Source organism: Leopardus geoffroyi, chromosome B3 (assembly GCF_018350155.1).
Source record: "Leopardus geoffroyi isolate Oge1 chromosome B3, O.geoffroyi_Oge1_pat1.0, whole genome shotgun sequence".
Taxonomy (NCBI): domain Eukaryota; kingdom Metazoa; phylum Chordata; class Mammalia; order Carnivora; family Felidae; genus Leopardus; species Leopardus geoffroyi.
Genome location: NC_059337.1, coordinates 144466925 through 144483236, shown reverse-complemented (window position 1 = coordinate 144483236; position 16312 = coordinate 144466925). Strand labels below are relative to the sequence as shown.

Sequence of the window (16312 nt, the reverse complement as noted above, 5' to 3'; positions counted from 1 at the left end):
AGAGCCCAGTCCTGCCAGGGTCAGGTGGGTGGGCGGGCGGGTGAGATGTGCAGAGGGAGGTGAGCTGGAAAAAATGCACAAAACTGGGCTTCACTCATAGAAACGAAGTCCTCGTGGGTACACGTGGATTCTTAACGACACTCACAGATCTCATCAGAGCCTTCATTCCCCACAGTGAAAGAACTTTTCCTCTAGCAAACGGACTATTCTGTCTTACTGAGCACTGCAGTTTGGGTGCGCTTTTTCATTTGAATGTGAAATTATGAACAGAAAAATGAGCTCCATCTGCCGTTTCTATATCATCACAGATTCCCAGTAGAAACTGATCACACACCAGCCAAATGCTGGTACCCAAGTTGCAGGAACGACAGATTAAAAAAAAAGGAAACTGATACAAAGCATAAAGAACGCCTCCGTTACAAACACTTCACACACTGGCACCAAATTATCTTCTGAAGTTGAGATCTTAAAGCTTTTGTTTCAATGCTGGCTTTAAAGTGAAGCTGCCAATCAAGTCAACGTAAAAAGACAAGTAATTCACCCACCGATGAGATTTCCTTTAGCGACATGGAATTCGTTCTTGCCTGAGGAGATCCAGACGCCACTGTTGTTGACCCCGAGAAGGCTTGGCTGGCACTGAAGCTGCTGAGACCAAAAGGCCATGCGCAGTTTATCCGCCACCTTTTCGACGGGCACCTGGGCTGCGGTGGCCACCGAGTGCGTGGCATGGATTATGGTCTGGAATAAGCTGCACTGGTCGAACACCACGTAGTCTGTGATGCTCACCTGGAGGGGGACGGAAAGACACCCTGCTCTCAGCAGTCACAAGCGCCCTCCCCCTGTGCACGGACAGTGAGGCTCGGCCCTCGTGCGGCAACACCTGATACACGTGTGCACGTGCCCACTGTGTCAGCACCGAAGCAAGGCCGGCAGGGCGCTACCAGACCACCAGCTGTAGCTAATTCTGAGGGTTGGATTTAGAGGGATGGCAGAAAACGTCCCCTTCTGTTTTGTACGTTTTCATAGGATATGGACCGTCACAACAGCATGTATTACTGTTGTGATTACCTGGGACCCCTCAGGCCCCCAAAGCCTTTTATTCTAATCAGTGAGAATGGGCGATTTTGCTTTCAAAGTTAGGTATTTCCAACAGACAACAGTGTGTGGTCCTCAGAATCACAACACGGGTTAAACGAGGTATTGTAAGTAGGGTTACGGTCTAAACTAGGACTGTCAGTTATTACACCAGTTCAACAGCACGAGCTGGGACTGCCCTGGACGTGAAGGGCACACCCTGGTTCATGCGTGCAAGCTGCTTCTCTAACGTTCCCGAAAGACACTCTCCAGGGCACCTCTGGGGAGAGCCTCTCCCTGTTCGGCAGCTCTGGTTGTGAGAAAGTTCTTTCTAAGATGGTCAAAATCTGATTCCGTGTGACTGTCATGTATACGTCTGCCCCGTCGGGCTGGATTATAGAGAATGTCACTCCCCCACTCCTAGGACAGCCTTGTGCAGGCCACGTTCCCAGGTCACACACAATCGAGTGAAAGGGACGTCATTTATCATAGGGAACTTAATTTATAATAAACAAAACCAAACAAAAAGGGAATTACCGCAACACTCAGTACTTAAGTGTACAAATCTGCTTTTTTTTAAATCCATGAAAGGATGAGCCGCTGCCCTAACTGAAGTTTAAGTGAACATCAGACCACATCAGGACCCCGCGGCCCCACTTCCTACTGTCGGTAAGCGCTCCGCCAGCCCGGCTGGGTGGTCTCCATCGCAGCCCACAGAACGCTGGGCACCCAGCTCCGGGGTTCACGATGCACACTGCTGTGTGCCGGCCCAGTGAGCTCTGTTCTTCCTTGGGAGTGCACACGCCAAGGCCACGCAGCAAGTCGGTGACAGACTGCCTTAGCACCCCACACTTGCAGATAAGCAAGATGCATATTAAAAAAAGGAAAGGTTTAGCAGCCAAACATAAAGCTGGCTCTAGAGCTACAGAGAAATCAGTCTTACGGTAATTAGAATAACTACGCTTCCAAATACCTCGTAGAGGATTCTGTCAAATTAAAGTTCTCTAAAGATAAGGTTCTCAATATTATGGTAAATGGTATCTAACTTTCTTTAGGTTATTTAAAAATGGAATTGGGTACATACATACATGAGAGACAGTGTGTGTGTGTGTGTGTGTGTGTGTGTGTGTGTATAACCATACAATACAGTTACAAGCATGGAGAGGATATTTTAAAATCATTTGTACGACCTCTCAGGTAGTATCTGGCATATCAAATTAGAGACATACGTACACATATACTTATTCATTAAATAGCAAACACAACTTATCTTTCACATTCTCATTCAAAAGACCTAAGCGCCACTAATGAAAGAACTGCCTTCAACACAGCAAGTCTGAGGCAACAATAAAACCTGAACCTGGTTTTATTTTGCAACCCGACTGGGTGGCTCAGTCGGTTAAGCGTCTGACTTCGGCTCGGGTCATGATCTCGCACTTCGTGGGATCGAGTCTCACGTCGAGGTCTGTGCTGACAGCTCAGAGCCTGGATCCTCTGCTTCAGATTCTGGGTCTCCCTCTCTCTCTGCCCCTCCTCTGCTCATGTTCTGGCTCGCTCTCTCTCTCTCAAAAAATTAAATAAACATTAAAAAAAATTTTTTAAACCTGAACCAGTGGAGACAAACACTGAAGAGACATTGCTTATTTTTCAACTGGAGGGTCAGAACAACCTTGCCGATGGGAGCAGGAGGCGAGGCTGGGGGGGCGGGGGGGGGGAAGGGCAGCTACAGTTACACTGAACGGTACCAAAGAGGGGAAGGGACAACTTCTCTGAAAATACGTTCTAGGCCACTCTGGCTGTGACCGAGTCACGAAAAGTTAGCTTGCTTATACCCTACTATGACGCAGAGTGTTTCCTTTTCTGGGAACACGTGGGAACATTCTCCTTTCTTTGTTGAAACACTGCCTGCTTAGAGGCCTTGAGAGCAAGCGGAGAGAGATGAATTCGAATTGCAGGTTGGGTTTCCAAACCCACCGTCTAGCTCTTCCTAAACATCATCATTACCTAGGTCTTCCCTGGGCTTGTTTAGCACGTGAGGATAAATTGCTAAGCAACACCGAAACAAAAAAAGAAATAATAAGCAAAGCCTGTAAATTTAAGCGAAGAGAGCTTTGTAAGTTATCTCCTACAACGAAAAGCCCTTGATATTTCTAATGTGCTCAAATACAGCGAAGTTTAACTCATCGAAGAGTGAAGAGTGAGTGTTCTTAATTCAGTCCAACCTTCCCAGTCTCTTTACGGAGAAGACAAGGGCTATAAATGAGGAGCAGAGCTCCCAACCCGGGGAGACACCCTGGCCAGTGGCCCTGGAGCTGAGTACCTACTTGCCACCAATGGTCGTCATCTCCCTGAGGCTTCTTGGAGACGATGCCGGTCCTGAACCACAGGTTTCCTCGGATGTCCAGGGCCCACAGAGTCTGCTGGTCCCCGAGAGTTATACAGACAGGTTCCAAAGCCTGCCTTTCACTGGGAACGGGAGAGAACACGGGAGTCAGCACCCACACTCCAAGCGCCCAGCGTGACTAGAACGTGGCAATCAAGTGTCTCCTGGCTGGGTCTGGACCCCACCCACAAGTTCCAAGGACAGAAGGTCCAGTTTTGAGTCACATTACTGTGCAGTTATGTTGTTTAAATGTGTGGCAGCTTCCGAAAGACATACTGAAGACCCGGCCCGGCAGGGACGAGAAAATACCCTACAAGAAAAGAATGCAGGCACCTAAGGGACGCGAGGCCTGGAGCCCCACACCCTCCACTGCTCCCTCCTGCACAATCTAGCAAGCGGAGGCGCCCCCCATGTGCCAGGTTGTGCTGGGCGGCAGCAGCTGGGCACACACCGTCTCACTGCGGGCGGTGCCCTTCTCCCTCGTGCCCCTCTGGTGAAGCCCTCACCAGCTTCGAGGCTCAGCCGGGCTGCACTCCCGGTTTAGGACCATCTACGCTAACTGGCATCAGCCGGTTACGTGGCTCCCCCGGAGCAGGAGCCCTGGGAGGGGAGGGCTCGGGGCAGACCCCCTCGAGCGCCCAGCCCAGCCCGAGGGAGGCTCCCAGGAGCCACCTGCTCAAGTTTACTGGGCTGCTAGGTTCAAACCAAGGGCATCCTAGTCTCATTTTTCTAATCAGCAACACGATTTGATGGTCTGCAAATAAAATTTTGAGTGGTACAAGTAACCCAACGAATTAAAATTCAGAGACTGATTACCACGGACTAGGATGATAATAAAGAAAAACATTTGGCCCTAAACCATTGAGACTGTAAACAGAAACCACCCGACAGCACTGGGCGGTGCCGAACAGAGACTGTCATGAGAGACTCGGGATGCCGTGATGCTCGCGGTTACACAAGAGGGCAGCAGCATTTCAAAAAACTGAGCTCTGACCCGACGCCCAGTCTGCCAGGCAGCAGCAGGCACAGGGCATCTCCAAGGTCAGGCTGCTGACACTGGCTCCTGAGGATTCCAGAGAATGCTATCCCCACGGAGAGCTCCAGAGAAGCAGCCTTGGCCAGGACGGGCTCACGTGGGTGCCTCAAGGGGAGTCGAGCAAAGAACCGAGGGTGGGACAAGCGAGCCGATGGAGAGGTCTCTGCTCGTCCTGCGGATACCTGACGATGTCACATTTCCACTGCTCCCCTTCAGGACAGAAGCTGCTCACGCCCTCCCGATACAGGAGGGCCCTCTGCTCTGTCAGCGCCCACACCACGCTGTTTCGGGCTGTGATCTGGGACAGTGGGTATGGACAGTCGACCTTCACGGCTCTGGCACAGGGGCGATCCACACTGAGACCTGCCAGGGAGACAGACAGGAAGCACCCCAACACACAATCAGGATTTCACACCTCATTTGTATTCTGTCGTCTGCTTCTTTTCCTTTTTTCGGTATTTTGCCTGTTCTTTTGTAATAAGTACTTTGTCTTTCTAAGGGTCAGTCAACAAAAAATGGCGAAATTGTGCTTAAGTATGGCGTCTATCTAAAGTGTTTGCAGATGTGCTTTGAAAACTGAAGGGGGGGGATGCCTGGGTGGCTCAGTCGGTTGAGCGTCCGACTTCGGCTCAGGTGATGATCTCACAGTCCATGGGTTAGAGCCCCGAGTCAGGCTCTGTGCTGACAGCTCAGAGCCTGGAGCCTGTTTCTTCAGATTCTGTGTCTCCCTCTCTCTCTGCCCCTCCCCTGTTCATGCTCTGCTGCTCTCTCTCTCTAAAATAAATAAACATTAAAAAAAAAAAAAAAGAAAACTGAAGGAATAACAGCTCGGAATCCCGGCGTCCCAAAGTATCTTACGAAGTCTGGAAAGAACAAGGCCCAGAGCAGGAGAGCGGCCAGAGGCTGAGCCAGGAGGCCCGGGCCCGGAGCAGCACCGCTCCCGAGGCCCTCCCATGCTTTGCGGCCATGCCCCTCAGAGCGTCTGGTTGAGCGAGCTGCTGTGGCAGCCGCTGGCGACGGCGGGGCTCCGAGGCCTCCGCCCCTCCTCTGACCCTCCTCGGAGCAGCTCTGACAAGGCAGCGGCCCTCTCCCTGCTCTCACCTAGCTGGCGGGAGTGGGGGTGGGGGGACCCTAGATGGAAGGCAAGGCCACGGCAGGGACAGAGCTCAGGGTCCCTGACTCCCCAGCCGGGGCTCTTGCCCCCACCTCCTTGTAGCCTGTCTCACGAGCCTGGAGCCTCTCCTCAGGAGCCGGCAGAGCAGCTGGTAACTAAAAGCCCATCCTCCGTGGCGTCGGCCTGCGATGAGTTCTTGCTGCTTGAGGGTGCGCCCCGCCTAATCGCAGAAGCACCCCGTGTACCACGTCCCTGGCGGCACGTCTCGTCCTTGACCAGGAGAGTCACCTGCGGGGCTTCCTACACCACAGATCCTCAGGCCAGCAGCAGGGACTAACGCGGTAGGTCTGGTCCGCCACTCCCCAACCCCAGGCCACAAGCACTCCGTTCCCCACCAGGAACGAAACTCAAATGCCCTTGGAAACTGGATATGCCTTTGCCTTTCCAGAGCTCTCTGCACTTGAAGGGAGACACAGGAACTAGAATGGAGAGACCGGGACTGGCAGGTGGCCCAGAAGCTGGCAAGGCTGACCACCAGGGCTCAGGCAGCAGCTTCTCGGGGATGCTGGCCCTCCCACATGCGACAGAGAGCCACAGGTGCAAAGGCTTTCAATCTCAGAGAGTCATCCCTGGCTGACGGCTCATAGCAGATTAAAACATTCTCTCCAAATCAGCGATATTAAATGGTCAGAAGACCGATCTTTACGTAAATCCACTATGGCCTCCTGACGACCAAAAAAGAGCTCCGTGCCCCATATCCTTTGCAGATGCCGGCAAATCACACTGCCTTTGGAAACTCACAGACCGTTTTGCTGACAGGACACCAACGCTCACTCTTGTTACACTTGGTGTTTAATAAGCAAGTCTCCCTGGGTCTCCTGCAGCAGCTCAAGGTTCCCCGCAGGGCAGTTTATTAGGACGAAGTTGAACTGCTACTTTGATCAAATTCTCTCTCAGTGTTTCTTCCAGACCCACATGTGAACAAGTATACAGAAGCAGGCCTTGACCTGGCTGAAAAAAATCCAGCCATAACCTAAAGGAAAAAACGACTGTAATGTCATTTTCCTTCCCGCTAAGCTTCGATATTGTAGCACGTGTGACAGGCAATGCTTGGCCAGAAGGAGAAAAATCTGTTTCTGTATCTCACTAATTAATCCTATTAATCTTTGCCTTAAATTTGTCCTGGGCTGAATGTGAGTCAACAGCGGGAAATTGCTAATTTATTCCAATGACAAATACTGTCTTGCCACAAATGCTTTAATTTACATTGATTTTTAGCTCCTTAGTCATTGCGACCGTTCTAAGCATGTCCCTAACAAAGTGAAGGACGGCAGGAAGCGATTACCCCCAAACCGCCGGGCGCTGGAGCACAGCCTCCAGTTACCTGTCTGCAGGTATAGGTCTCCATTCGTCCTGATGATCCAGGCCGTGTCATCGCTCAGGGCCACAAAAACCGCCTGGGGCAGCGCTTCGTACCAGTGCCGCTTTCCCTTGATGGTCACTTTTCCACAAGCAAAAGCTCGGTTAGATTTCTGTTCAATCTTCCAGAGGAGGGCGCCTGCGGAAATACAAACGCTATTCGCTATCCAGTAAATGTTGTGACTCACACAAAAAACTTCACTCTGGTTGTGTCGGGGGAGAGATTTCTAAAACCGCTCTCTCCCTTCTGCTTCTACCCCAACTGGGGAAAGGGCCCCCAGCGCCACGGATGAGCCTTTGGCCACCACCCACCAGCCATGTGGCTTCGGGCATCGAGTCACCTGGCGTCCCCGTGCCTCATTTTCTCATCCATTCCTTACGGGGCTGCTAGGGAGACTGGAGGTGAGAACATATCGACGACACGGCAGAGCTGGGCAGTGGTAGTGCTGACGTGGTTACCTTAGGAGGCACAACTGGTGCCCCACCAGAGGTTGAAAAGTCCCACAGGGACACAAAGGAGGCATTTCTGGATCAGCTAAGGGGATAAGATGCACGGAAAAGAAGCATTTGAGCTGGGCTATCCTGTTTCACTCAGAAAGGGATTCTGAGACACAGAGGTGAAGAAGGCCCTTGGGTGGCTTAGTTGGTTCAATGTCCGACTTCGGCTCAGGTCATGATCTTGTGGTTCATGGGCTGGAGTCCCGCATCGGGATCTCTGCTGTCAGTGCAGAGCCTGCTTGAGATCCTCTGTCCCTCTCTCTCTCTCTCTCTGTCACACACACACACACACACACACACACACACACACACACACACACACACACTGGAATATTATCTGCCAATCAAAAAGAAAGAAATCTTGCCATTTGTGACAATGTGGATGGAGCTAGAATGTATTTGCAAAATCAGTCAGAGAAAGACAAATGTATGTGATTTCACTCATATACGAAACTCAAGAAACAAAACAGATGGACATAGGGGAAGGGAAGGAAAAATAAGATAAAAACAGAGAAGGAGACAGACAGTAAGAGACTCAACTACAGAGAACAAACTGAGGGTGGGGGGTGGGCATTAAGGAGGACACTTGTGGGGATGAGCACTGGGTGTTCCAGGTAAGTGATGAATCATTCAAGTTTATTCCTGAAATACAACTGAAAGAAAAGAAAGAGAAAACAAAAGACATGAAGAAGGGGAGGGAAGGAGGAAGGTATTCTATGTGGACGGAGGGTGTAGCACAGGCCAGGCAGCCACGTGTAAGAAACCACCAGGGAATCAGCAGGGCACAGCCAGGCCCGACCAGAGGGTCTGACAGTAAGAGCAGAAAAGCAGGACAGACGGCCGAGCCCGGAGCACAGCCTGGACGCCACGGGGCTCGGTGCCCCCTGAAGACTGCAGGGGCCCCTCAGTCCAGACACTGAGCTGGTGGAGACAGAACTCTCCCTAGGTCAACGAGGGCCTGAACGTTTCAGAAACACAAAGTAGTCAACAGAATCAGGACAGGACCAAAGCTTTTAGATGGCTGGGGAGATGAACCCAGAAGTGAATGACAGAGAAAGAATGAAAATGCACAGTTATATAAGGCCCGCTAACGAAATACACTATTGTCTCAGTCACTAAGGAAAAATAATTTTCAAATAAGCGAAGAGCTAAAAGAAAGCAACCTTGAACAAACTAGTATTTTAAACAGTGACCTGGAAAGGGTCAAAGGAAATCCAGCTGAAAGCACACTAAAGTTACAGAAGAGGAGTCAAAGGCCACAGAGTACGTTTTGTCTGATTTCTATTCTACTGTCTGACTTCTCCTTCCCCTTCTCCTCCTCCTCCTCCTCCTTCTTTTTTTTTTTTTAAATAGGCTTCATGCCCAGTGCAGTGCTCAATGTGGGGCTCCAACTCACAACCCTGAGATCAAGACCTGAGCTGACAGGTCATTATCTCATGGTTCGTGGGTTCAGGCCCTGCTTCGGGCTCTGTGCTGACAATGCAGAGCCTGCTTGGGATTCTCCCTCTCTCTGCCTCTCCCCCGCTCATGAACACTCTCTCTCAAAATAAACAAACATTAAAAAAAAAAAAAAGACCTGAACTGAAATCAAGGGTCAGACACTTAACAGACTGAGCCACCCAGGCGTCCCTCCAATGTCTGACTTCTATTCCAATGTCCCAACAATAAGTTCGTTACTATGAGGCAAATGCATAGAAATACTTCTATTCTACCTACCTACCCCCTAATAGGTGAAGTGGCCAACATTATGACGAAACAGATGAGCAAATGATTCTAGACAGGTAGGGGAAGTACAGGCTGAAAGTCTGGTCGAACCTCATCCAGGAAACGTCTGCTATGGTTCACTAAAAATGGTTAGCCTAAGTACGGCTTGTGAGAACGAACACATTTTTCTTCTACACTCAGGGAGTAGATTATTTGGCTAAAGCATACACATCGCTCATTAAAAACTAATTTCTAGGAAGGAAACCAAATGATCTGAACATATCCAACACATCCACAGGCCCACCTTCATTAGTTCAGTTGCGTTAAAGCAACAATAGGAAACACATTTTATTTTTCAATCAGCCTGAAGGCCTTCATTTTTGAAACATATTTTCTTTTTATAAGAGATATGTTAATCTCTCAAAAATACCCCCCAAATTCAAGCTATTTGTATAGCTTATAAAAACAATTTCATGTGTCACCATTGCAATTAATAAATAAAACAAAAATTCAAACTAGACATCCATTTACTCTATTTGTTAACTGATGTCAAATGGAATGACCCCTGTTCTGCGGGAGAAAACCCCCCAAACCTGCAGGAACGGGAGGAACGGGACGGTCTGCCGAAGGGATGGGGCCACTGCAGGCAGGGCCCACTGTGTGCGAGGCGGGCTGCAGGGGTGCCAGCAGGGAGCCGGGGAGGCCGACCTGAGGGTGAGACTGCCACCTGCTGGACGGCGTCTTCGAACTTCTGCCAGCGTAGCCCGGCGCCCGGCAGCGCGCTGCAGAACAGGCCGCCTTTGTAGTCCAGGCACCAGATGTACTTCTCGGAGACCGCCAGGCTGAGTATGCCGTAGCCGGGGCCAGAGTACCCCATCCAGCTCTCTGCAAACTGACAAGGACAGAGCCTGGTGAGTTCTGTGGCAGAGGACAGAGCTGCGCTGTCGTGCTCTCATCAGCAGGCCAAGCATGCAGGGCGTCCTTCAGCTCGTAGAGCCGAGGAGCTCCGCGAAGACAGGCGGGGACCTGCTGTCTTTGGGCCGTGCTCGAAGAGAAGCAAACACTCCGAAATGGGAGTTGCCGTCCCCTACTGGGACCCCACAGCATCCCCGGCTAACACCCTGCCATCTGAGAACACCTTCCTAATGTGGTGCTTTGCGCACAGGCGTACCGCGCTTTATACAACGTGTGTGCAAATTGCTATTTCGTGCCTCCGATCCTTGCAGATACGCTACCTAGTGTTTTCAATACGGTCCCCATCGCTGGACATGGGGCACACCGTGTGGCTGATGGAAATCTGGCCAAGATGCTCAGCCTGGCAGAATTTTGTAGACCAATAGTTTGGCTGCTTGGATTCTTTTTAAAAATCAAAGCTAAATGAAGTCGTTGTAGTTTGACAGTTTTCTGAAACTGCAGAAGAAATCGATGTACCTGCACAATCACCTGAATATGCAAGTCAACTGCTTCATAGAGAATGGCGCCCAACCCTTGCCAATCCAGCCCTGCGCCCTGTGACAAGTCTTTCTCAACCTCCTCCCCAACGTGCCACAAAATTTCTGGGCTTTTCCAGCTACTGGGATGGGGGGAAGACTGTCAGCAGGTGGGGGAGAAGTCCTCTGAGTGCCAGGTTCCCGATCACCCAGGGAAGGGCTTTTCTAGAGTTCTGGCCTAGAATCCCAACAGCCTGCCCTCCCAGGACGTCGTCTGCCTGGCTGGCGCCTCACAGCTTCCCAGAGCCCCGCCCTGTGCTCTCCTCCATCGGCCCAGAGTCTCGCTCAGCTGAGACGATCGGCACGTATGTCTGCCTCCTCAAGACTCTGAGATCCCAACTGGACGTCCACGTGCCGCGGCGCCTGCAGCCGAGGGCTCTCAAGAGAGGGTGGGTGCAGGCGGGACCGAGGAGAAGGTCTAACCTTTCGGCATTGGTCTCAAAGCAAGTAAGCGGGACATTTCATTCTGAAGGTGGGACGGCACAGAGGCTGGGAGACGGTCCCGGGGCCAGCCCTGCGCTCCACTTGCTATGGGACCTGTGCAAGCCGTTTAACCGAGTTGCGGTTCCCCACTGTAAAACGGGGACCACGGCAGCGCCAACTTCACAGCTTGTTTTGTTTTGAGAGTAAATGAGGTGGACTCATAAAGTGCTTAACGGTGCCCAGCAGGCGGCGAGAGCTGCCCAAACGATACACATATCGGCATCGAGGGAATCCAGTGGTACATCTGGGGAAAGCACACCTAAGTTCACACTCATAATCTGTGCCTCACAACTACTCAGCAGGAAAAGTCACAACACGTGGTTAGTTTTGAAACCAAATACATTGAATAGGAATCATCTGCTAAGAAAAGCAAGCACTTTAAAGAAATCTCCTTATGCAGGATGACCGAGAGTCCCCCTCCTTAACCGCGTGCATCGTCGGATGGACCCACAGGAAACTGGCCACCACAAACCCACATACCTGATCTGACTTTAGCAGCCCAGTGTCTTCTGTGCCGGGCTGGCTCAGGTCCTGCAGGGAGCGACTACCCCCGAGCTCAGTCATGCTCGTCTCCGAAGAAGATGAAGGCAACCCTTGGGCATAGATGTCCTCCTCGTCGCTGGACGTTAACACCTGGTCCCGGGAAGGCTGCTCCAGCCGCGGCTCACGGGTGCGAGTCGCCAGGGCAGAGACCGGGGGAGTCCGCCGTCCTCCTGCACTCCCCAGGTCACGTTCCGAGGCCGCCATTTCCTTTAGGCCTGTGTCACTGTCAGTGACAGCGTGCCAGGGAGATGAGCCGAGGTGGCCGGGGGCCTCCACGTGCGTTAGGACGCCCTGCCCCTTGCCGGGCCCCTCGGCACCGCCTTCGCCAGCTCTGGTCCCCGGCAGCCGCTGCTCCGCGTGGGGGGCCCAGCTGAGGCTTGAAGGCACCGGGGGTGAGTCTAGGAAGGGGGCTTCAGAAAAAGTGCTTTGGGGGTCATCGGGCTCCATGTCCCCTGCTTCCCGGGCCTGTTCTCGCCAGGGTGACTGCCTGCTATTCAGTCCCTCGTCTGCGGGGCAAGGCTCCTCTCTGAGGTCGGTAACATCACTGCCTTCCACAGCCTCTCTCAGCTCCAAGAGTGAAGTCCACACTCCCCTGTGTGGCTCCGTCTCACCTGCATGGTTCCATCGTGGGCTTTCAGGTCTACTGTCACGCCCTTCATTCAGTACGTCAGGGGCAGGCTCAGGCACCTCCAGGACACTGAACGCTTCGGGGTCATTATTCTCCTGCAGGACACCATTCACCTCTCCGCTGAGGTTACTCTCCCGGTCAGGAGACTCTGTGCTCGAGCGATCCACAATGCTGCCCAAACTTGAGGTCATGGACAGCAGGTCTGTGCTCAAGGACTGGGGACTGTCACCCGGAAACTCACAGCAGGGAGTTGACTCAAGGGAACTGTGGCAGGCACTCCGGCTTCCACCTTCTAATTTAAAATAAGAACGTTTAAGATGACGGGTGACTCTGCATAAACGGTAAGAGACTAAAAAACAAAATTTTGGCTCAAGAAAAAATGCATCTTAAACGACGGATACCTAAGTGAAGTATGAATTATCCTAACGCAGAGGTGTTTTAAATGGACGCAACTGTCAGACAGGCTGATGGGCTCTGAGGCCTTGCTCAAGAAATGTTAAGGGGAAAAAACAAAGGAACAGATGGACTGCAGATCAACTGTTTAAAATGATTAAAACGCTCAGCAGTCCGATACCTGTCCTTCGGTACTGCAGTATCTGTAGCTAGGGAGGCCTAACAGGAACCAAGGAGCACAGAGTTAAACGAGTTCTCTGTTAGATCGCACGTCTGTAACACAGCCAACCCCAAATGCAGTGATCCCTCTGCCTCCATGACTTTCCTTCCACCCGGGTTCACAGACTCTGGTCTAACACATGGTATATGTAGATAGATCCAAATTTTTACCTGAATATTGAGAAGTGGAACCCCAGGGCCAGCAAGCAGGGCGGTAAGTACGCAGGTGCGCGTTACAGGATTTAAACCTCGCGGAAGCGCTTTACGTGTGCGTCGCGCTCTTTTGCGACTTATGAAATACTTCACGGCAAAGCCCCTCCACAGAGGGGGACACGTGATGGCCGCAGACCCTCCCTGCCTCCCCTCACCCGAGTGGGCAGGCGCTCGCTCCGTGAGGGCAGCACCCCCTACGTGAGCAGGAGTCAGTGCGTGCGGTGCCACAGGCCGTACCTGACTTCTTCTTCCTCTTCCTTCTCACTTTCAGCGGCTTCACCACGAGCTCCTGCTCAAACTCTTCTGAGCTGATCACGCTGAATCTCTGTGAGGCGGGCTGGCCACCCCTCCCCGGCTCTGGCGCCGCCTGGAGCCCGGAGCCACTGTCGGTGGAGTTGAGAGAACTGCTCCTGCTCCGTGGCTCGCTGGCCACGGAGCTGGCCACGGAAGAGCCCCTGAGCCTCGTCTCAGAAACCGTGGCCCCCGACGGCTTCTCCGCGCGCTGCCCGGACACCTGCTCTGCGCACCCGGACGTCTCCAGGCTGTCTCGCGCTGGGAAAGGAGGGGTGGGATTTACTACTGGTTACAAGAAAGTCAACGTGCTCTCATTCAGGTCTGCTAACCCTGCTGAACACCAGCCTGACGAAGTCAGAGAAACTAACGAAACTAAAAGAATCGCACGGAAGATTCCAACAAACGGTTCTGGGCTCCAGGAAGCGCACGTACCCAAATCAGGAAAAGGATTCCCCACAGCTGCCTTTTGTAAATAACTCAAGAGTGCGGGAACGCCACTAAGTATACAGCATTCCTCACATCAGTTCACAAAGAATTTATAAAGAAGAGAAATGGGCTTAGTGACATCCCATACTGAGACCACGCCCTGATATACTACTACTCGAGGGCACTTGAAAAACACACGTGTACCTCTAATCCTATTTCTTGAAATTCAAGGAGTGAAGGTGATTTCCTGCTAGCACCAAGTCAGGATGGAGAAGTATGTTAACAAGGCAGCGTCCAGAGCAAGCAGAGAGCAGCATCCTTCTCAACACGACACCAGAGTCACTGTGGCCAGAAGGGTTCCAGCCACACGACCAGGGACCACTTTACCCGTTCAGCCACCTGTTTGTGACCGAGTACGCACGATGTGCCCGACACCGCTCTGGGGCCATCAACCAGACAGACGGGAATCCCCGTCCTCTTGTGAGGGTCGTCGGGGGCAGACTGTCGGCTGTGGCCTGCACACTGGGGGCTGACAGGGAGGGTTCTGCTCTGCGTGAAGCCCGGGCAGGGAAGCGACTTGTCAAAGAGCACACAGGTTGATGGCAGGTCTGGGTCCAGAGCTCCCCTGTCAATACAGCGGCCACTGCCACATGCAGCTATTTCCCTGTCAAAGCCAAATAAAATTTAAAATTCCGTGGCACTCACGTGTGGGCAGCAGCCACCTACCGGTCAGCGCAGATACAGACCATGTTCATCGCTGTGAGAGAGTCCTGCCGGAAGGCAGTGGTCTAGAGCTTACTTGTCCCCAGGGGCCACGCTGCCCCTGACAACACTGACGACGCCAGCTCAGAAACTCAAAAGCCAGAACTTACGCACTTTCCACGACTAGAATTTGGAGTATTTATGCCGACTCACCCTCTGACTTAAGAGGTAATTCACTTGCCGCCCCAGCCCCACCCGGCCATCTCTTAAGAGATGGTTAATTTGGGGCCAAGACAGCCCTTATGACACTCATCTTTTCGAGAGGTAAATATGTGGCTAATGAGACACTGTTTGGTACAATCTCCTACTTGCTACAGTGTGTACTCTAAATGTTACGAAAAGAGACGTGGCTGGAGTAAGGCTTCAGGCAGGCCTGCCAGCATGGGGTCCAGTGGCCTGCCCCCCCGGGGCTCCTCTTCCCCCCCTTGCTCCGCTCTGGAAGGCCTGGGGTTTGCGACCCGCCCACCCGCTTCGGTCCAGGACCTCCACTCCCTCGCTTGCAGGGACTCAGATGTGAGCTCATGCTGGCGAGAGAAGTGACAGCAAAGATGCCCCTGAGGCCAGGACACCGCAAGGCCGTGGCTACAGCAAAGGGGCCCCATTTCTGACCAGCGCGGCAAGGCAGGAGGAAGAGGAGAAATGCTGGCAGAAGCAGAAATCAGAAGACATGCTGATTGGCTTGGGGCTTGTCACTTACCCCCCTAGTCCTTGGTTTTCTAATCTGTGAAATGGGGACACCACGAATTAACAAATACTCAGGGTCTTCTTTCTACGTGCCATGTGCTGTGCAGGCCCACAAAGCGGACTCACAAGATGCTTGCAACCAAAAAGTTTACTATTTTGTGGGGTAAGGTACACAGTAAGTGAATGGCTCCATGGTCAGAAGGGCAGGAGGGAGCTCCCTGGGCACTCAAGTGAAGAGAGGGCTGACTTAACTGAGGCACTCGGGGAAAGTTTCAAAAATGCAGGAATCCCTGACCTGGGTCTTCAATAAGGAGTGGGAAGAGTGCAGGGAGCACCATCCTGCCAGAAGTGGGCCACGTCCTAGAGCACCACACACCTAGCTAAGTGCCCGGGTGAGGGGGAGAGGGCAAGGGCTCGGAGAGGGCTGGCAGCTGGAGGACGGGGTGCCCTGCAGGCCACCTCATCAACGGTGGCCACAGGAGTGCGGTGAGCAAGGAGGGGATGAGGCCGCTCCAACCCCGGGGAGGAAGGGGGCCTGGCTGGGGAGGGGGAGCTGCATCTTCCTAGGTCCCAGTCTCCTCGTCTGTGAAACCAGTACCTTCCATTTAAGGTTGTTCTCAGGACCTTCTAAGGCCAGGAATGCTGTGTGCAGCCTTGTGGTTCTCTCTGGAACACAGGGAGAACAAGGCGAGTGACAGAGACAGGACAAGGACAGGGAGGAGAGTGGAGTGGAGGGACTGGGGGTGGGGCCCACACCACTGTCGTCACCGTCAGGAACAATCTTGCTGGTGAGCCCCAAACCACCGAAGTGTGCGTGAGAACGTGTGTGACAATTCACTCGTTAGAACCTGGGCTTGTATGAATTACAGAAAAAGGTCAAAAGCAGAGAGAATAATCAATGCGATAAGAAGAACTGTGTTAAGGGCAAAGGATATGTCCCAGATAACAG

At 52.4% G+C, this 16312-nt stretch overlaps 1 protein-coding gene across 4 annotated transcripts in view; it reads right to left on the bottom strand.

Moving 5' to 3' along the window:
* The window catches only part of TECPR2 (tectonin beta-propeller repeat containing 2), a 107223-nt gene that overhangs the window by 46141 nt on the left and 44770 nt on the right, over positions 1 to 16312 (bottom strand). For all 4 annotated transcript variants that reach the window (XM_045448303.1, XM_045448305.1, XM_045448306.1 and 1 more), the window contains 7 exons: positions 13435 to 13749; positions 11682 to 12664; positions 9937 to 10120; positions 6992 to 7165; positions 4676 to 4856; positions 3399 to 3540; positions 546 to 786 (listed from right to left, as the gene is read on the bottom strand). In XM_045448303.1, the coding sequence (XP_045304259.1) occupies positions 546 to 786; positions 3399 to 3540; positions 4676 to 4856; positions 6992 to 7165; positions 9937 to 10120; positions 11682 to 12664; positions 13435 to 13749 (2220 nt within the window). The remainder of the gene's footprint in view (positions 1 to 545; positions 787 to 3398; positions 3541 to 4675; positions 4857 to 6991; positions 7166 to 9936; positions 10121 to 11681; positions 12665 to 13434; positions 13750 to 16312) is intronic.